Here is a 22,402-nt window from a genome sequence, read left to right as displayed (position 1 = left end):
AGATCTCTGAAGTTCTTTTTTTAGGTAATTGTTAAAATCTCCCAGGGTTTTCGGCATCAATATAAAATACTTTATTTAAATATAGAGTAGCTCTACCAGTATTCTCTATTTCATGAATATCCCATATCTGAAAACATTCAGCATTGGATTAGATGATAATTCGGATGATGCTCTTGCCCAGGGAAGAATTTAATAAACTTTACTGTGATTTAAAGGTGTAATTTAAGGTCATATTAGCTAGTCCAGTAAAACAAAACATTTTCAAAACTCTAATCAAGGCAAAGCATTAATATGGTCTTTTTCCTTTTTTTTTTTTTTTAATAAAGTCTAAAAAACATCAAATCAACCTTGTTAGTGTAGTTTTCAGCAAACCTTTAAAACCTGGTTTGGATAGAAAAGCAGGCAACGTGGTATTCTATATTCAGCCTATCTGTAAGCTCTGTATAGCTTCCAAACTGTCCAGATACAACAGGATTTTCAGAAGTGGTCTTTTGCTTTAGCCTGTATAACTGATGTTTGTTTGGTTCAGCTGCTCAAAAGGAAAATATAAAAAGGTATAGTCCAGATCACACTTACAAATTGATAGAAGTTCATTAAAACATAAATGAAATTCTTTTTCATAAATTGCCCACTAGGAACCAGGGAAAATAAGAAACATTTATAGCAGTTCAAGGATGTACAATTAGAATGCCAAAATTTTATGTGAATTTGGGTTGAATTTATCAAGTTGCCTTTTGGGGGGAGAAAAGTTTGACGAGAGATTTCTAAAGTTGTAGACACATGTGTGAAGCAGTGTCCCAGTAGGGGCAAAGGATAAATCATTCTCCCCGGCTGTGAGAAATCTGAGTTATTTCTCTTCTCTGCCTCAGGAAATTTAAACCTACTTCTCCTACATGCTATTTCATAGCTTAATTACTTGATTTAAAGGGTACTTTAGAGTGATGGATGTGTATTATCTGTGGTTGATATGATTTTAAGTAAACAAACATTTGCTAGTACTGATCTGAATTATAGCTTTCTTACCTCTTGAGTGAATGCCACAACCCCTACAAATAGTGTCAGTTTCTTACTGTCTTTTGCTTGCTTTCAGTGAAAATGCAAAGAAAATAAGGGGAGAATCACAGGAAAAACAATCATATGATTTTTTTAAAGGTTTTTACTTAAAGATAGGTAAATAGATTTATTTTCACGTAACAGTTGTTTGGCAAAAATCATGTATTTAACAGGCAGTATTTGCTTATGAAATTTTGAATTTGGATCTTGGAAAAGAACAGAAATAAATAGTAAGTTGTCAGGAATCCTATTTGCAAACCACTTTATTTTGGTAGCTGTGATAATATTTCCTTTCCTTGAGGTCTGTTTTGTACAGCACACTATCCAACTAGAATTTCTTAAGCTTTTGGTGAAAAATACTCATCATTAAGGTATTTTCCACTGGACTTCAAAATTTAAATATGTGTTTTACCAAGCCTAAGTAAATGCCACTAAATTAAACGCATTCTCTATGCCAGCTGGAAATGCGATGCAAAGCTTTCATAATTTTTTTCCCTTTAAACAGTTTTTACTATCCCTGCACCCTGAATTGCATTAACAGAGTAGGTATTTTATCTAGCTGCATTATGGACAGAGTTCTATTCTTCTTTGCTTTTTTCCTGTTTGTAACCAGCAAATCTCACTATTCAAACTGTTGTGCTAAGTTGTTTATGTCTCATGTTGGCATAATGACAATTAAACACATCACAGGCATGCACAAGCCAGAGCTTTGGAGTCTTGAAACAATAACGGTCTTCTGACTGCCAAAGTCGTCTTGCTCCCTAGAAACCTCACTTGCTAAGCCATGATTTCAAGAGTGATTTAGTTTTTGAACTGTTACAACAGAAGAGTTGATCTGTTCACTAAAGAGAAAGAACAGCCCTGAAATACATTTATATTTAATAAAGAATTCTTTGTGTTTAAATGTTGTTTTGCTTTCTGTGTTAAGTTACTACAGTCCAGCATATAGGTAGCCTGGATATGTTGGAGAAAGGGCCCAGAAAGAAAACATTAGTAGAAATGGCAATAACATGTAGCTGTTTAAATTTATATTAGCAACGTCTTTGTTGATACATGGCTAGAGCCTAGGAAATTAAAATTCTCTTGTTTGTTCTTCACCTGACTTGTCACGTATAACATAGTTATTCCTTTTCTCTGTTTGTCAGATTTGCAAAATTGTGTTTCAATGTCAGTGAGGTGCCAGAGGCTAAATTCATGTGAAACATGTCTGATCTTTAGATTAAAGATGGTAGAAAATGCAAAATTATAATGATTTTATTATCACAAAATCAGCTTAAAATATATAGACAATGAGGTGTCTGAAAACCAGTATTCCAGTGTATTTCATTTTCTGTACATGTGAAGGCTTAACTCTTAGTGGTCTTGTTCTTTGTTGATCTGCATATGAAGTCATAGCTTGGATGGAATAAAAAGGTGTGCAGGTGAGAGAGGAGGAGAGAGGAAGTGAAGTGTATAATGTGTATAATGTGTATGTGTATTTGCTGAGTTTATGAAACGCAGAAGACAAGAAGCAAAATGACAGTATGACATCATTTTGGTAGAATGTGGTTTCTCTCCTAAGCTTTTTGTTTTGCTTTATTTCACAGTTTGCCCAGCTGGTGTCTGTCTACAAAACTTTGGGTCCAGAGAAGTTCCCTTTAATTGAGCAAACGTTCTATCCAAATCACAAGGAAATGGTACGTGCAAATACCAATACTAAATTTACTTACTGTCTCTGTAAAACAGGAACTGTAAGCACACAATTCATTTCCCCCATTTACTGTCTATTTTAAAAGCCCTTTTGGAAGCTTTCAGAGGGATGAGACTGGGTGACCACTTGAAAGCATTGTGATGGTTAACTAGAAGATTTTCAGATGTGAAGGTAGTCATTTTTCAGCTAACCAACTTCAGATCTTAAAGAGATTAAATGCTTATAAAGACACTCAACAACTACTAAAGTGCAAGAGTTGCTTTTATGGTTTGGTTTCAACCTAGTCCTTTATGATATGTTCAAAGTGTTTATTATCTTTGTAGATGATGCACAAGGCTATGTGCCTGTCAGTGTAGAACTTTGAACTCATCTAAAATCAGGGTGTTTATGACTTGTCATCTTCATGTACCTGAGCTGACATTGATTCGCAGTCCTTTACAGACATAAATGCATTCATAAAAGTAGCACTTAAGACCTTTACTCATGACCTGTCTTATGCTGCAGACATTTTTTTTTCTTACTTTTCTTGTGGTTTCTAAACAGAAATTCTTTCCTGAGTGTATTTTTCGAGAGGAAATACTTTCAGCACTGAGAGAAACTGGAGGGAGGCTATTTGCTGATTGAATAGACTAGCAGAGAAGCGTTAATTATTTTTAGAATATAATCCATTCAGCATGTCACACAGCTGTGATTCAACTACCATTGCAAGGTCATGATAAATATGTTAGTTAGCTGTTTGTGTAAGGTCCCCAAGCTGCAATTGCTGTGTGTCTGTCTTGAGACTCTGGCTAGCAGTTCGTTATCATAGGTGGCATGTAAGATAAGCCTCAGTGACAGCAGCTGACTAAGATTTCTTCTGAAGTCTTCTTTCTCCCACGTCTGTCGCATCTTTTGGTAATAAACACAGTATGGTGCAGTTCTGCTCTATTTTTTGATGTATTGCAAGAGTGGCAGGATGGCTCTTCATACTGCTTTCCCAGTTCTCTCTGGTTTCTTTGGACTACTAACTCAACAGATGTTTCCACTTCTCTTGTCACATATGACACTTCTGAAAAGAGCTTTCACCACAGTTATGTGTTTAGTAAATTTGCTACACAGAAGTTTTGTAGAACCAAAGGAGAATGGTGCTGATCCAGACCAGCAGATCTAAATATTGTCCCACAGTCAAATCTGTTCAGAATGGAAGGGGGTTTTGCTGGTGGATTTGTCAGGAAAATATACAACTTTATAAATCTTTTTTTTTTCTTTTTTAATGCAAGGGAAGTGTGTTATGCCTTGGGGATTCACTTGTAACAGGTAGAGAAGCAGAACCACATCTCATGTTTTGTAATATGCTTTTTAAAATGGTAATAAGTTTTATATCTCTCTCTTTTCCTGAGCATGGCCAAGATTAAAGCTGGTTTATAACTTCCTGCACACGATTTATTGTTCTTTCTTCATTATTTTATCAGCTATTATTCAGGCTCCCCAGGGAAGCGGTCATGGCACCAAGCCTGTTAGAGATCAAGGAGCGTCTGGACGATGCTCTTAGTCATATGGTTTAGTTTTAGGTAGTCCTGCGAGGAGCAGGGAGTTGGACTCGATGATCCTTACGGGTCCCTTCCAACTCGAGATATTCAATGATTCTATTATTTTATTGAAGAAGCAGGCCTTTTTAATGCATTGCTAAATTGCAGTTCAGAGAAACAAAGAAAATATCCTATAATTCTGGGACAAGAATTCATGCGTTAGCTTTCAATTTTTAAGTAGTATGACCCTGTAGAAGGTCTACCAGTTCAATTGCAAACTGCTGTCTTGAACACCTGATTGAATTCAAATTCAGTAATAGAACACAAACAGAAAATGTGTGTATGTGTTTATAAAGGCATATTTTGCTTAAGAGGATAACAAATACTGTTTTTCCCCCCCTTCGTTCCTCTACATTGCTCATTAGTGTCTGAACTGATAAGTTAATTGTCTTTTGTTTGAACTTTTGAATGTTAATGTTCTCTGTAGCTGAGTAATTTTTTACATATTTCTATGTAACGAATGTTCATCTGGAGAAAATGAATGCATTTCGGTATTGCATTGCCATACATGGTTTAGAGGTGCTGTAATAACTGACTGTGGTGAAGCTCATTGGTTTGTTTTTTCCTCCTGAAGAAATTATTTGGAACTTTGTGGCTTGAAGAATAATCAGGCAACATGGTACAAGATAACATTTTCTTCAAATTTCTAGAATGGGTTGTAAAATGATCTGAACATTAGAGTCTTCTAGTTGATGAATTGAAATCATATCATGCTATTTAACTTTCGTTGTTTTTTAAACACTGTTTATTAATAGTGGGCCTCATTTGCATTTACTTCTACAGAATTTGGTATTTACAGTTTGAAATCATTTTTGGTAGTTCCTCTTGTGTTCGTTCCTTCCCTTCTTATTCTCCAAATCGTAACCTAGAGCTCTCTCCCTCCAGTGCAAACCAGTTGGGGTGGGGGGAGCAGGGGAAAACTCCACATCTCTGTGAATTGAGTTTTCAGCTGAGCATGCCAGAGGTACGGTTGTGCTTCTGTTTCTTTTGCTTCTTTCATACTATGGTGATCATTTGTACTGAGTCTTTAGACAGCAATAAAAGGTAAATAAACAAAGATGCCATTCTTTTGTGTAAAAATGGAGCTGCTTTAATGAAACACTTTGAAACAGAAACATTCATCTCAGACTGATTAAAACTATACAAAACGCTGTAAAGATTTTTGAACTCATTGCTAGTTGAGTCATATCTACAGCCTTTCCCTCAGTAATTAGTTCCCTTTATTTCACTACATTCCCACCTCTTATGTTCTCTGTGCTGGAAAAAAAAATGGCTTTTTCAACATAATTCTTGGACAATTTAATTAAGACTTAACTGGAACATTGAGAAAAAGCCAGCAATATTCAAGGCGTTGTTTTTTCCACCGTTCATCTATACAGTCTCCCTCCTCTGTTCTTTTCCCTACTCTTATCATAAATCATGTGAGTCATTTTCAAATTAAAATGAAATGTTGTACCGGGCTATATTTCTGCTCTAACCTTTCATATAACACATACACGGTTTCAAGAAGTAAAAATAAAATGTTGTAAAAATAATCTGCTGTTGATAATATATCAATGCCACTACAGTAAAAATCTTGATAGGAAAATAACATATTCGGAATGCCGCATTGTAGTTAATCCTTTTCATAATCTTTATCAGTGCTGAATCTCAGGGAAAATAAAAACTCATTCTGAGAGGGTTTTTTTGTAAAGTTTTTCTTGCCATATTTATTGATATGAGAAAAAAAATTCTTTGTACCATCCGTTGTGGGAAGTTTGGCCAGATTTATGCTCAGACAGAAATCAAACTGGATGGCTGTTAATTTTGAAACGCCTCATATGGGATATTTATGGCAGGTCAAATATAAAATGTTTTTAAAACTAATTATGGCATACAATTCATATTACAGTTTGTTCATAAATATTGAAGAAAACATTTATTTTTACAAGGTACATAAAGAAGGCAATCTGAGTTGGGTTAGTTGAGTTTAAGGTCTAGTTACTATAAAACTGAAATAGAACTATGTTGAGTTAAAAAGCAGAAAATATCTGTTTGCTGCAGAGTGCTATTCAAAAGACACCATTACATCAAAATGGATTTGGAAACAAATGCTACGCTGTACATGTATTGAATATTAATTAGCCATGTGCTTGATTCAGACATTGTATGGTTATTAAGCTCTTGCAGGCTTGTCTAGGAATTGTTTTGGTTTGACATGAGGAAATAAGGCGTGTTTTTTAAGTCTTTCTGTAAATTAGTAATATAAATGCACAGCACTGACAGTAAATAGCACTGTCAATATTGTCTCTGCAATAGCAATTCCTTTTTGGAAGAAATGTAGCTTTTTTATTTCATTTATGTAAGTAGCCGTAATAAGTCTGTGGTCCAAATTAGTGTTAGGTAAGTTTTTGTTTGTCTTTAGCAAAGCAGAAAACGAGCTAGGCTTTACATTTGGCAGCACAAATGTATGGTTTTTTAATTTAGGATTGTAAATTAAAACAGCAAAACTGATTTACAGTAAATAAAAAGTGAAATGTTGACTATTAAGGTACTTATATTCCTCAAAGGAATAACGGCATGCCTTCCTGTTGGCCTTGCGCCATTTGCGCTTCATTGGAATTGTGTAAGTTTAGCCACAAAAAAAGTAAAGAAGAATATTTATTCTCACAAGAGTGTTTTCAAAGCTGCCGTTGTCTATCCTTTAAATATGGATTCATGCAATTGTCAAACATTAGAAACATGAACAGAATATGTCACAAAAATAATTTATACGGTTTTTTTGCAAGTATACGTTATATATCCAATACAATATATCTTAGGGTGCGACAAGATATATAGGACATGCTGAATTTTATGTCCAAACTACTTCTTCATTGAATTGAATGGAATTAAGGATGCCTATACACTTAAAGATGTGCATATCTTCTTTGCAAGTTTAAGTCCTGATGATTTTATAAGGGCTCTATAGCAAACAGACTAAAGGAACTATTTGGAAAGCCGGACCCTTGAACCAATAGACAGTAACAGCTGTGATTCTTAATGAGCCCATAGTGAGTAAAGTGTGTGTGTGTGTGTGTATGTGTGTGTTAAACCTTTAAATAGACCTGAGCTAACCAAACAAGAACAGAACTGTCTAAATCTCTGCCTGTTGTTCTAAATTCTCATATGGGGAATACGTGAGAGTAATTTCTAGCCAAAATTGGAATGAAGTGAAAGAAATCCAATGGAGAAAATGGGAGCGAGTAAATATGTCAAAAATGGCAGATTCATATCCTGCGTGACGGTTCTCATCCAGTTTCCAGAACGCAAGCAGTTGGACAGCTGTCTAAACTTTGGCATTTACTGAAATAATTTCTTAATTTTTACCACTGTGAATTGAATTACTTTTGTAAACTTAAATATGTGTGAGATTAGTTACTAACTACAGTAATCAATTCATAAAAGTTAAGACGCTAAAAAACTAAATGGCAAAATATGTTGTAACACTTCTCTAGTATAAGTTCACGAGTTACCAAATATGACAGAGTACGATGGGTATTCATGAATGAAAAATCATTAATGTAAATTTAAACTATTATATATGGTCAAATATTTGAGAGCTTTTTAGAAATCACTTGCAACGCAAGTTATTCAACATCTATTGCATGTATTTTTACATGAGTTTCTAAAGCCAAGGCTTTTGAAATACAATGACCTAGTCACATATTTAGAGAGGCATTATCAAGTACTACAGCTGCCGTGATGATGGACATGGTTTCTGTAAATACAAGCCGTTTTAGCCTGTCATTATTTGTGTTGGTTCCATAAAATGCTGAAGCATTAGAACATCTGGCTTTTCCTTCAACAAGGTATAGTTAGTCCATAGGAATATTGAATTGGGTAAGAGGATTTTGATTATCAAGGCGTTTTTTTTAACTTAGTTATCAATGAAAGTTACAATTCTGTAGATAATGAAAGCTATGACATAAGTAACATACGGAATATGGAGCACAGATCGTTTAATCACAGAAGTGTTCAACTTGCGTCAACAGATAAGGAAAAACGGGAGTTTGAATCTTTTTTTTATAGCACATTGTTATAATACTTTACATATGCACTGTACAATAATTCTTTTGTATCAGAAGACTTTCATACAGAAAAAATAGTTCTATAAAACATTCCATAGTTCATCAGAAAGACTTGGAATAAAACATGGGGCTCTCTTAATCTGTAGGATAACAGAAACAGGGGACAAAATTCTGGCAATTCTTTTTTTCTTGTACATTCGTATTGGTAAAAGGGAATCTTGCTATGCCTTAGAGGACACAGAGGAGCATTCTCAGCTTGAGCCTCTCTGTACAAAGCATAACTTTACAGAGTAGCTACCTCCAGGAGATTTGTTCCTCATCTTGCCTGAGTGCCAATTCCACAGACTCGTACTTTAGCTGTACAGGACAATTTGTTTTTGTTTCTAAGCAACAGATACATTAGACGATGGCAGTTCAAAGCTGTGAGCGTGCAATGTTTGATGGAATTAGACTCCAAGGCTTTTTAGGAAGTGATCATTTTAAGGTTCGCTGATATCAATAAACTCTTTCTCTGGGGGAGGACCACCTCGGTACCAGCTGCAAGTGCCATCACTTCTCTTGATACAGGCATAATGCTTGGCTTGGTGCCCATATAGCTTTCTCTCTATCAGCCAGTCTGTCCAGAGGCACTCATTTGGTGTAGTGATTGAACACGGCACCATGTAGCAGGTAGTAATCTAAATGTGAAATAGTACATTGATTCAGTATATTGCAGGTTTGTTTAAAATGCTATTTATTCTCAAATAACATAAAATATATGGCATATAAGAGACAGTTCCCACCACTGAAAACTGCTAGTGCCTGTAAGGTGGGCTCCACCATTAGACAGTGTTTCGTTCTATACTTACTTTGCAGCCACAGCCCATTTGATATCTCTGATTAAGACTCTTCTTTTGAGACAAGGATAAATCATCCCATGGTTCAATGTAGTTGCATAAATGGATGAGGACTTTACCATCACTTAAAATTTGGCCTACAGCGTGGAAGATAAGAAAAATACAGCAAGCAAATAAAACTGTTTTCTAAATACTGAAATAAATCACAAGAATATCTGAAGTTTTTAACTAATTGCACCAAATTAGTCATATTTCACACTTTTTTTCAATGACTGTAACTATAACTGAGAGAACTATTCTGCTGATTGCAAGCTGACTAATTGTTAAAGATTTAAGAAGGATATTTTTCAAAAGATGCTGATAATCTGCCAGCAAGGGATGGATGCAAATGCAGTAGTATGTTAAACTAGATTTCAGGACTCTCTAGAAAAATCTATAATTACTTAGAACTCCAAATCTGCATACATGTAGGCATGTGTTGTCTCATCAAACATGGTTGCATTCCTGGGAAAATCAGTACTGTGGATTTTAAGCAAGTAATAATGGCATACTTCCTATTTACTAATTACATAGTTACTGACTTTGACTTCCATTGAAACTGCTTTAAGATCTTCGGATGAAGGATGGAAAACATGTGAGATCACAGTATAATTACAGCTTTACACAATTTGTACATTTCGTTGTGTTTGTATTATTTACATAGTAACATAAATACATTATTTTTTAACAAGGGCTGGCATATTTTTGCAAAATCAATCTAAGCAGTTACTTCTGGTTTTATAGGTACATTAGTTTTGTTATATTTTACCTGTCAAAAGATACTGTTTTTTGTTGTTAGCTTCTAGTTTCACTCCACAGAGTGATGAATCAAAAGGGGTATAGACATACTGGACATCCTTGAGCTTTTCAAATCCTTTAAACATCTGAAAATTATCAGAAACAGAAAGTCAGTGGTGGAAAACAAACATAAAAAACAGTTGCAAACAACAGCTGAAAGAAATATGTGGTGCATCTCTTTAGAAAAGGCTCGAAAGTCTGAACTTATATGAGACAATACCAACAATTAGACCCCTTCTCTACACTAAATGAAATGTGTCCATTATTTTTAGAAGGAAATTAGGCCTTCTTTTTTTTAAATTATAGGGTTTAAAATCTGCTTTTTCAGTGTTTTTAACGGATCTTTAAAGCTTTCTCTTCAATTTATATTCTACTAGCATCTTCCATTTAATGCAGAGACAGCATTCATCTCAAGCAAGGTGCTCCAGCGTTGTAAGATGCAAAAACTTCTCAATATATTAATACGGGGAATTTTATCTTGATCAGTGTAATGGTGTGTATCGTCAAGGACATGAAACATGCCAAGAAACTGAGCATTCTTCTTACATTCTGTCATTAAACAAGCTGGTTTTCCGCATCCAGAATTTTGCCCGGTGCGACCTTCTCAAATAACTGTTGGAAAATGGGATCCAGCTCTTCGAATGAACAGGCTGCAGCACCAGAATGAATAGGTTCAGAATGAACGCCTATGCAGCGTTCAGATTGGCCGCTCCTTAACTAGCATTTCCAGCTAGGAAAAGAATTCTTAAATAAGCCATTAAAAGATCAAAACAAATTTAGTTGTGTCCAAATGTGAGAAGGAACCGTAAGATGCTAATCAACTTCAGGATGCCTGTCATCACCCAATGTGACATAACTGAAACCCCAGCACGTCGGGGGGGCCCCGTTTGGTGACGTCATGCTGTGTGTTGACAGCTGTGGACGATCGCAAGGCTCACAGCTCCCCAGGGCACGCTCTCCCAGTTGCAGCTGGCGTCACTGGAAATTGTGTTCTTGTTACTCAAGTTCTCTCAGGAGATTTAAATGGTACAGGGCACTAGAAAATACACTGTAATATGTTGATTTTTCTGAAGTCTTATTTATGGAATTAAAAAAAGCCAGAGTTGTTGTCATCGGGCTTCTGATCCAAAAATATTAGATGTGACTTTGAAATACTTAGTAGAAAAACCAAATGCACCAAACCAAAACAGAAAACAAACCAGTATCCTGTACAAAGCAGCAGTGAAAATAAAAGAAAACATCTATAACGATGATGAAAATGTGTTCCATCTTATTAGATAAAAGTAGTCTGGTATGTCAGCCCCATATAAAGATGGCCAAATGAGGAAGCAGGAGCAGGCTGCACTTGTTGCGGAGAATCTGCCTCATTGCTAACCCAGCGCTTCAGTCGCAGCCCCAGGCCTTCCTCACTCCTCTGAAGAGCCATTTGATTCCTGCCACCTTTGGAAGTTGAATCCCCTGCTTCTGCTACCCTTAGATCTGCCTTACTCAGGGTGTGGGTACCAGACACAGATATCTAGTACATAGTAACTACGTGAAGTATGCAAGTATCCTCTGATTTGAGTTCTCTCCACATTCAGAAACCTTTGATTGGGCTACAATGTACAGTAGGGTACAGCTTTTCTTTTAATATCTCATCACTTGATCTAAATTAACTTGAGAGGCATTATGCAGACAACACAAATTGATTTAGCTATAAAAAAATAGAAAAATGTCCATGGCAACTTACAATGGAGATCTAGTTAATATTTAAATTAGTTTGGTGATTGTTTTGTTGGGGTTTTGTTGGTTGGTTGGTTGGAGTTTTTTTGAAATTACAGTCTGACCTATCTTGGGTTTTGACTTAGATATTTGTTAAAGCATTTTTTAAGATTATAATCTTCTGTTTAATTCATTAAATCATATTTGATCTTCTCAATCATATTCTCTCATCTCCCAAAAGTGTGGATACTTTCTCTGTAAAGGGATAAGATGGCTTGATCTGATTCTGCATTGTGGTATGGTCCATTTCCATTTGAGGTTCTGGTAGGACTTTATTGAGGTAGGAAAATAGGGTGAGGAACTGGGAGAAGAGAGAGATGTGAGCCTGATACTAAAGTCAATATTGACACTGTCCCTGACCTTCTGAGCTATGTAACAGGGACCAGTACACGGCTATTGCTTTAAGATTTTAGAATACCTTTTTTTTTTTTTTTAGGACTATCTGTATTACTTTCAGTGTCTCAGGCATGTTCCTGTTATAATAACTACATTCTTCTGTCTTCTTTATTCTCTAAGCTTTTTCAACTATATCATGGCTTATTTTCTTAGCTTTGTATAGTGATTAATATCTAGCTTGAAAATTGCATGCATCATTGTAAAGTGTAGGTATCGTTGTGTTTAGCTTAAATATCTCCTCTTACTCCCACTGTGAGGGGAGCCCGCCCTCTTGTAAAAGAAGTCTAATTCTTTCAGTGGGTTTCCATCCATGCAGCTCGTGTGGAAAATACTTAGCAATTTTGCTTATACTCATTTAATTTGGTAAAATCTGTTGATTTCATGTATGACAGTAATATCTTTGGCCTTACTTTACTCCTCTGATAATCATAGAATCATAGAATCATTAAGGTTGGAAGAGACCTCCAAGATCATCGAGTCCAACCATCAACCCAACAACACCATGCCCACTAAACCATGTCCCTAAGCGCCTCATCTACCCGTGTCACGAAAGCTGATGGCACTGTTTTAATATTGAGGTGGCTCCTCAGAATAAGTATGATGACCAAGTCAATAACAATAATATTATGAAGACAAATATTCAATTATAAATCATGTATTTTCTTCTCTCCTTCGTATAATGCTGTAAATATTGCAATAAAAGAAAATAACAGTAATTGAAAAAATGTATGGCTTCCTAACATGCCAACCCATATACATAAAATGAATAAAAACCATCATTATTCTTTTTTATGTCTGAAAATTAATTATAAAATCATATTTAATATTTCTGTCCAAAAATACCAGTGTTTTAATGCTAAGCCTAATGTGCTGGATTTAAAATAACAGAAATATAATTCTTGTGACAGGAGTAGCACAAACCAGTCGCACTAATGTTACACGTCAAACAGCCCGGAGAGTAATATAAAAGAAACAGTGGCATTTTGCTGAATTTACACTTGCAGTAAAATGTAACCTCTGTAGGTTCCGTGTTTCTTTTCCAAGAGGGGAGAAGTAGTGCTGAGGGAAGTGCGAATACGTGTGTGGCTTAAAAAGTATTCACCAAATTAATGCTGAGTTGATAATCATGTTTTAGCTTGATAGATCCTACAGCTCAAGAGAGATGATTAGAGAGTCTATCCTTACTTTCATGTTATATAAAGCAAATTCTTAGCATATCCCCCCAATCCTGTAAATGTTTATGCAAAGGGTTAGCCAGAAACACGTGCTCAGTGCCATCTGACATTAAAAGGACTGTTCAGTTTAGCGTAACTGCAAGTCATCAAATTTACAATATAAGAAATCACTCTGTAAGCGTTCAAGAGAAGAAAGACTATAAGAGTGAAAAGAGAATATTCTACCGTTTGACATACAGTGTTGATTTAGACTCTTTTAAATGTTATCGTCTGAGGGAAAAGGTAAGAAATAGTGTTACCAAATTATTGCTCTGGTCAACGTTCAGAGTTATTCAGGAAACTGAGATACACAAATGAGGTCACTGATCTACGAGGCTCAGGGTTTGAAGATCTCTGACAAGCTATTTCTGTGATGTTGTTAGCCAGTCTGTGACTTGTCCCGCTCCACTGAGGTGGCCAAATCTGGCCAGTTGTATACATCACCATATTATTTTAATTTATTATTTTATACTTACCAAATGTTTACAAGCGTGAGCTATTTAAAATTCCTCACTCTCTTTACTTTTGTAACTTGATGCGGACTGTACAGTGTCATTCATAACACTTTCCTATTAAACTTCTGTTAATTTAAAAGGGAGTATTTCTCAGTAATTTTTCAGTATACCCAGTCCTGTTTAATTTTTACTCGTATGCCAACTGTGAATTATATGCTTAGAATATAACAGGTTACATCACTCTTTGTCTGTTCCTGTACAATTTACCAGGCGCAGGCAAAGTTGCCTTCATGGATTTGTTTTGGTGCCACACTGAATTTACTAGTAATCCCACAAAAGATTTGCAGTTTGCAGAAGCTCCTGTTCGCTTGCCCACTCTGTATTGTGGAGGCTTCAAACAAAAATCCTTTTACTGGGTTTGTTAAGAGACACTGGGCAGGGAGCTGGGTCCCAATGCAGCTGAGCAGCCTGCGTGCCAGGGTGGGAGCCTCAGCTCCTGCCTCTTCTTAACTCTCTTCTGGCCAGAAGTAAGGATTTGAAGGGTGGGACTATTACGGCCCATTTGTCTTTAGTCTAACTTGTCTGTAATGATGTAGATCATCTTCTATTAGAAAATAAATCTCTCTAGTTTGTCCAGTCATAGCTGACTTGCCTTCTGAAGCTTAGTGGAATTAAATAAAGATCTCTTACTGATGCCTGAGTTTTGAATAGGCCTCCGCTTACGAAAATCTGGGAGAAACTCCAAAGCAGCTCCAATATGTGAATGTAGTTCAGAGATTTCAGTGTGCTGTTACTGAAGAACGGGATTATAGACTGAAAATAGTAACACAGACTAGACTCGTCATTCATGATTTGTGTTTCGGTAAGGTTACTCAAGTGTTGCAGGGTAGCAACAGAAAATTGAAGTGCTAATGGGAGAAAAGACAATTGCTCTGGTATTTATATACTTATTTCTCTAAAGAAACATTTGAAAATATCCTTAATAGTTTAAGACGACAGAAAGTGGCAGATGGTGAAGAGTTTTGGGATTAGTTTTAGCAAGGTAAAAAGAATCGGCTTGTTGAAATTGCTCTAAAACCTTTAACAGGAGTCACGTGTGATAACCATGCTTGTGAATATTTTGAGATATTCTTGTTTACCATAGACTTTTCTTAGTAAAACTCCTGTGAGGTGATCTACTGATACAATTTGAAGGACTGAATTTTTTTGAAAGCACGTAGCCGCTCATGATGATCTACTTAAGTATTCCCAGTAAATGTAATAATACAAATTAATACAAATAATATAAATAAATATTCTCTGAAAAATGAGAGAGAAAACCGCCTAGAAAACTTAAAATAAACAAACAAATCAAACCAATCAACCAAACAAAAAAACCCACCAGTGCATGCTAATACATTCTAATTGAAAGAGACTACCTATTTTTTGTGTATTCCAGAAACAGGTAGATCATGATCTTTTTTTTATCAGTGAGAGTTTGATGGTGACTTGAATGGGATCAAGATATGTCTTCTTAAAGTACTTTAATGAATATGTCTCCTTACTGGAGCTGAACAAGTACTGGAAAAATCCTGTGAGATTCTGAATAACTGTATTTTTGGGTGCTCCCACTTTGTGTTTGCTTTCCTAGCAACATTCATACAAATGGAGTTTGTTTATATGAATATCAGGGAAGGACTCCTGTTTCTGCAAATATCCCTATTCACTTATGAACAAAGGTCCTTGCTATTTCAGCTGGAAATGGTTTCCTCTATTTATAAAGTTTGCATCACTCAGTCAGAGAGTTGCAATATCATAATGCAACATAGCTGGTCGAGTATCCACCAGAAACAGCAAATGTATTGAATAACATTCATAGATTGAAGTACGTTTTCATTGCCTTCATAAAGCAATTGTGAATAACCAAAATTGTCATCAAAATATAGTTTAGCGAGTAGCTCATGAATGTCAGAACAGCTTGCTTATTTTTTTTATCCCTACTTTGATTTATTCTGTGTCATCCACCTAGGTCTGACTGTGGAGGCAGCTGGAGCCTGTTCCAGCCTAAAGCATTTAGGGCTAAATTGTAGTCATATACATAGGTCATCAGCATTGAACTTCAAAGTAGCTAAGTGATTCCATGTACCTTTATTTGTTTGATTTCATACCGGATCATTTTGTGGGTATCAAGAGGATCATCACTGGCAGGAACCACCTTTTCGCTGGATATTTTTGCTCGAATCACTGTAATAGAGAAAAAGATTTAAATGCAAATAAGCGGATGCCTAATTTTACAAGCAATAGTGAAAATCATATTGATAGATTTTAGCATTGTTTTTACACTTTAGCTAAAGAGGATTTTAAGGTTTGTTACTAAAAGAACGCTAGATTGAGTTAACTCCTGAAAATAAAAATAAGTGGGCTACCTGTGATATAAATCTGAATTTCTATGAATCTGGAAATCTGAATTAAGTTACCACTCAGTTTTGACAAAAACTGTCCATCAAAATCCTTGAAAGACTTGACTCTCACAAGATTTTATAAAACACCCATCATTATAATCAGTGAGCAAAGGAAAGGGACACGTCTGTTGATGACAGAAGAACTGTTGATCAATTAAATAGACTTGAAGTTAACACTCTGAAAGACCATGCCAGACAAGATTAAAGCATCCATTTTATGCATGAAATCAGAAGACAAGAAGAGAAGTCTTTCATTCACTTTTCTGAGACCAGAGATTTTAGCATTTTTCTTAACGTTAACACATCATTAGGTGTGTTAACCTGTATAAATTAATTACTCCCTCTTTTGACACGTTTTATTTATTTCCTATTCTTTAAACAAGGAAAGTATGAGATCATATGAAAGAAGAAATGGTTTGTTTTCCTATCTGTTTGTTTTGGGCATCTCTCTTGTATATACTGTTTAAAATATACCAGGACTATTAGGCACAGAGAATAACGTGATTCTAAGAATATGGTATATGGCCAAAACTTCTCTGGGGACTTCTACCCCCCCAAAAGTATTGAGAGTCCTGTTTTTGCTCGGTTCTGGATGGCCGCTATTGCAGCTCCTCTGCAGATGTAGTACTTGCTAGGACAAACAATCTGCATCTGCATGGAGAGAGAGTGGCAAAGGCCAGAGCAATCAACAGTCGAACCCCACTTCAACTGTACATCCAGTTTGCAGCTGGGCAGAGATGGATCTGTGCAAGGACATCTGCATTTTGTGATGGGAATGGTTGGATTTGCTCCCTCTGTCACAGGTATGCCGCTTGATGCTGGTATGATAGAGACCAGAAAGTATTCTTCAGCATGAGGGCAACTCTCAGACACCTTTTTTATTTTATTTTTCATGATGAAAGGAACCTTTCTATCAAAATTAGTATGAAACGCGCATGATGTTTCATAGAATAAGTTAGGTTGGAAGGAGCCTCTGGAGGTCTAGTCCAACCCATTGCTCAACTTGAATCAGGACGCTGAGGGCTGCGTCCGGCTGAGTTTTGAGTATCTCCGAGGATGGAGATTCTGCAGCCTCCCTCGGCCCCTGTTCAGGGTCTTACCACTCTGACAGTGAAATCCTCATACATTTCCTGTTCACTGAAAAAAAATCAAGCTGATGTAGAGGAAAATCTTTTGGCATCAAAATCATGCTTTCCCCCCCAAAAAACATCTATTTAATAAATTGACCTCTAACCGTCATATCTAAAGAAAAGGAATAAGAAACCCAGACTGTAATTTTCCTTACAGCCAAATAGAGGTCCGTCCCATCTAATAATGGGCAATTCTCATTTCCTCACTTATTAGCAGAGCAAACTAGATGTAATAATCACCATGATGCAGATGCCTACAGCTTCAAAGCTCGAGTCCTCTATCTTTTGGCACAATGTTCCCTCCTCCCATGCCATTTAAACTCTTCTAAAGCAGCATTTTAGACTTATGGGTTGGATTGGAAGGGAAGAGTTCTTTTAAGTATGAACAGCAAATTCCTCATTTCAAATGGTAAGTGGCAGCATCTCTTTAATCATCTGCAGATGTGTTATGTTCCCACAAATTAACAGTACTTCTTAAGTGCTTTGATCTAATTCCAGACAAAAAGTGTTGTGGATTGTGTGTGCTGTACTGCTGGAAAGGTCAAATTAGAATCATGTTGTTTTGTTTTGCGTTGCTTTCCTTTGCATCATTACTTCCTAAAAAAAGGCTTTCTCATTAAAGAGTTTGTTCAGTATAGAAGGTAAGGGGTGGGACAACAGTTAGGAGCTAGCTCCATTATTTTCTTAATACCTTAACGTGGTTTATATGCAGGAAATCTTTTCCTGCCTACTCAATGCAAACATTTGTAGGATAATTAAAACTACTTTTCCCCTTGTGTTTAATGTTGAAACATTACTCATGTTCATATTTTTATTAAATTCTGCTTGTTAGTATCTGAGAAGAACATTAAAGGTGATTGATGATAGCTCAAAGGGTCTCCATGGAGTTATGTAAGGCTGAAAGTATAACATTTTGGGGTTTGTCATTAAGAAATCTTTTTCTGGGTGTGTAGAAGAAAATGAAAACTATTTTTATGTTGTGTGTGTGTGTGTTTCATTCGTTTGTTTAAGAGAAAGCTTCCAGATGGCGAAGGAAGACCAAACTGAGATTTTTTTTTTTTTTAATGACAAAGTTTTATTGTTACAGGATGTCTAAATCTTTAGGTATTTGGGTTTTACCTTTCTATTCTCCTGAAACGGGGTTCAAATGCACACAGATCTTTTTGGGCCTTTTAATCCTTCTTGTTTTTCTTTTTTCTGTGCTTTAATATTTTTTTTCAATCAGCGTCGTCTAGCTGTCTCCTAAAACCTCTTATTCATGTGGTTGCTTCTGTTTTTAACCACAAGCACTTCCTGATTTAGCATTCCTGGGCCTAGCCATCTCCCTCTCTTCGCTCGTGGTTCAGAGGGTGGTTATAACTTATGATTCCTCCTAGTCTGCACTTCTTTTCATGAAATGGTTTCAAGTATACCATGGCTGGCTTGGCTTCTCCTCTGGCCGAGAACAACCTCTGCTTGTTTAGTGTAATAATGTTATTTTATCTGTCAGACAGTTATTGGTTCCTTATGGGGAATTTGCATATATGAAATACATATGCATCTCCTTCATATTCTAATGCCAATAATTCAGCCTGCCTCAAATTCGTTCTACGTTAGGATATATAATGTTTTTCAAAAGACATTCTCTCTAATATTTCAATAGTAGGATGCAACATTTCTGTGGGACTCATATTTTGTAACTCATGGTTGAGATATAAAACTTAAACTTTTATCCCCACTTGGTAGCTGAAGGTTGGCTCAGGTAACTGAAGTGGAAGGAGTTAATGTGATCAAAGCCGTGCAGGGGGTCACGTAGAGCCCAGAACAGAAATCATACTGGCGGTTGTTGGCTCCCACGACTATGCTGAGTCCCTAGTGTCAAGTTGTTGCCTCCCTGAGCAACTGCTGCTTTGATTACTAGTGTCATAGCGTATTGCAGTTACAGGAGGACAATGTTCTGTTTAGTAAATCAGCCTGGCTATTGGACATTCATTATTGGAAATGTGGTAAGAATATTTTGATTCCCTCTTTCCTGAATAATAATAAACATCTCCCAACCATTTCTGCATCAACAACAGGTAATTTTGAACTGGGTGAAGGACAGAACTTACTTAGTATAACATCCAATACATTTGTGTTTATACAGTAAGGAGAAAAGTGTTGGGTTTTATACAATACAAAAGTGTTTGTACACAATAAGGGTAGAAAGTTAGGCATTAACCGCATCTTTCCCAAACCTGTGTGGCTTCTCTCTGAAATCCACTACAGTAATTTTTTACCTGTAAATAAACTGTACCATCACCTTGTGTAGGAGAGATTTTTATGATCATGAACAACTACTTACACTAGGGGCTTTTTAAAAAGAAATTCACTGCCATTATATTAATTGTACCCACACTGCAGTGACGTATGCAATGAAATACGATCATCTTTTTTAGAGAAGAGGAGACGCAAAGAATTGAGCACTATACTGAAGGCCCCATACCAAGTCATAGGTATAGATGGAATCAGAATAAAGTAAATCCTTGCGCTTTGTCCACTGAAATTCATATGTTCCCTAAAAGTAGTCTCTCTTTAGACTCTGAGTTATTTCTAAGGCATTAACAAAGGGAAAACTGTTTAGTGAAGAATTGCTGTCATTGGTACAAGTTAGTATTATTAAATAATATATTTGTTATGATACTATTTTATATAGTATTATCGTACTTCTACAAGTTTTATGATTATGCTATTTAGCCTTTTCCCTTAGCCTATTGGTCGCAGTGCTATTTATTGTTTGAAGACAGGCAACTTTACGCAACAAAAGTAATCAACTTTATTACTCCTTCAAAAAGGAAAACAAATTGGAGTTCACTCTCCAGATTAACTTTATTATCCTAAGAAATAGGAGGTAAGGGAGAAAGCAAAAACAGATGAATAAATGAGAACTTTTTCCCCCAGAATCTGTTAAATATCAGCAACTATAGAATGAAAAATACTTAACACAGGAAAATACTTAAGATATTACTGGCCATAAGAACAAGAAATCATAATTGCTTATTTGCATTCTTATTTTAAATTTATAATCCTAAAAAGAAATAAAATTTAATTAAAAATAAAAATATTGCTAAGAAGAGTATAAATTTTAAAGATAGGTAGGGAGGCAGACACTTGGAGCTTTGAAAATCTCTTTTGTCACCTGTTTGGACTCTAAAAACACTCAAGCTGAACAAAGTTGTCAAGTGTGTTAAGATCACAGTACTATGAGAAATACAGACTACTATTAAACTGTTGTTTTACTTAAGTTGGTTTTAGTTCAGTATTTTTGTTTCTGGGGTATGATTTCTATCAGAAGAAAAGTGTTTCACTGTCTTCTAGAATTAAAAGAAAGTTATAGATTACTGGATGCATCCAGTTTGAAATCTTAGCTGCACTGGAGTTTTCATTGTATCAGTGATAAACTGATGTAATACCTACAATTCTTAAATGAATATATTTTTGCTTAGGGAGTTGCAGCTTAAAGCAAAACTCCAGTCCTCCAGCAATAGGTAGGTTAATGAATAGAAGGGCGAGGTTGTCTAGACTGGGATGCCTTAGCTGCTTTTTTTAAAAATAAGGGTTAAATCCTGTCCCTTAGCCTTGCAATAGATTCTGAGGCCCATGAACAAAGAAATGTGGTTCTGCATGCAGAGGAAGCCATGTTACTGGGCTGTGCCAGCCATTTGTATTCCCGGTTTGCCCTGGGATTTATCTCCTTTTATGCACCTCTAAGGCCACTTGCAAATTTTAGAAACAGTGCCTCCATCATTGACACTGCACCAAAAATAGGGAGCTACCTAAACTGCAAATCAAAGTCTCTGATTTCTTCTCTGTCCTTTCTGCTGAATATTCTTTCTGCTGGGGCTAGGTCAGCCCTCATTAAGAAAATAAGAGCAGTGAGTCCTGACATGTCCAGATAATTAGATCTCTCTTTAGATTTGGGATCAGACCTAGGAGTAGCAACATCCTTCAAATGGGCATCTTGAGGAAGAACCTTTGTTTCAATTGTAGCCTTCAGTTCACTTCAATTCAGACTAAGTTTACAGACTATGGCGTAGCTGTCTGAATAGAAATTTAATCTTCTTCACTTTTAAGCAGTCTTTCTCTCAAAAAATCAGAAAAGTTTATTTCATATCATACAAGTTTATAATCAGAATCAGCTTTGCTACAAAAATCTTGAAATGAGACTTAAAAAACTAGGTTGATGGGAAAAGAAAGATGCAAGTTACTAAAAAGTTACAAACAAGATTGCGATAATGACTCATGCAGCTCTTTTTTTTCTTATATTTTATTGCCTCAGTTTAGCCCTTTCATTTACTTACCTAAAATATGAGGAGTGATTTTTTGAGCAATTATTTCTACCTGTTTCTTTAATGTCTGACACTTCAATCAAGCTGTTGCCAGATGCTATTGCTCTTGTAGTGACAAGGAGTAAGTGGCACAAGGAGAGGGATCTAACTAAAAGTGTATTGTTGGTATGTGGATGGGTTGAGGATTGCATCCCAAATATTTATGGGAACAGACAGAAGAAAGCATCCAAATATGCAAAAATAGAAAACAAAAGTGTTTTTCTGAAATTACATATCAGTCAGAGTATGCAGTATGAAATAAAGCAGGACTATGGACACGTAATATGTATGTACATAATTTTGAAGGCCCCTATATTCAAATGAACTTTTATATATAGAAACATGTCCTTTCACCAAAATGAAAACATTCACATACACAATATGCAGCTGTTTCTGCTCACCCTTCTACTATAAAATTACTTAAAACTTCTATCAGAACTTTTTTCCCTCTTCGGGGTGCAGTAGCTTAAACTTGCTACATAAATGTCCAATTCCTGGAGGATCACACCCGGAATATGGGTCAAGGGGAAATACCACAGTGACAACTGCAGGAGCCCCAGCCACAGAGACCTTGAGTTTATTCAAAACTTGATGTTTCAATTAAAAAATTCTTCTTGTCCGAAAGT

General features: G+C 36.0%; 2 protein-coding genes across 2 annotated transcripts in view; one reads left to right on the top strand and one right to left on the bottom strand.

Moving 5' to 3' along the window:
- SYN2 (synapsin II) overlaps positions 1-22,402 on the top strand; it is a 122,296-nt gene that overhangs the window by 22,765 nt on the left and 77,129 nt on the right. Inside the window, 1 exon segment of the mRNA XM_009322014.1 lies at positions 2,640-2,729. Coding sequence (XP_009320289.1) covers positions 2,640-2,729 — 90 coding nt within the window.
- The window catches only part of TIMP4 (TIMP metallopeptidase inhibitor 4), a 28,501-nt gene continuing 13,476 nt past the window's right edge, over positions 7,378-22,402 (bottom strand). Inside the window, exons 2-5 of the mRNA XM_009321995.1 lie at positions 15,985-16,082; positions 10,005-10,119; positions 9,209-9,333; positions 7,378-9,037 (exon numbers count right to left, since the gene is read on the bottom strand). Of these exons, the coding sequence (XP_009320270.1) occupies positions 8,840-9,037; positions 9,209-9,333; positions 10,005-10,119; positions 15,985-16,082 (536 nt within the window). The 3' untranslated portion in view covers positions 7,378-8,839. The remainder of the gene's footprint in view (positions 9,038-9,208; positions 9,334-10,004; positions 10,120-15,984; positions 16,083-22,402) is intronic.

The sequence above is a fragment of the Pygoscelis adeliae genome, unplaced genomic scaffold, assembly GCF_000699105.1.
Source record: "Pygoscelis adeliae isolate BGI_AS28 unplaced genomic scaffold, ASM69910v1 Scaffold304, whole genome shotgun sequence".
NCBI lineage: Eukaryota > Metazoa > Chordata > Aves > Sphenisciformes > Spheniscidae > Pygoscelis > Pygoscelis adeliae.
This window is presented reverse-complemented; position numbering and strand designations above follow the sequence as displayed.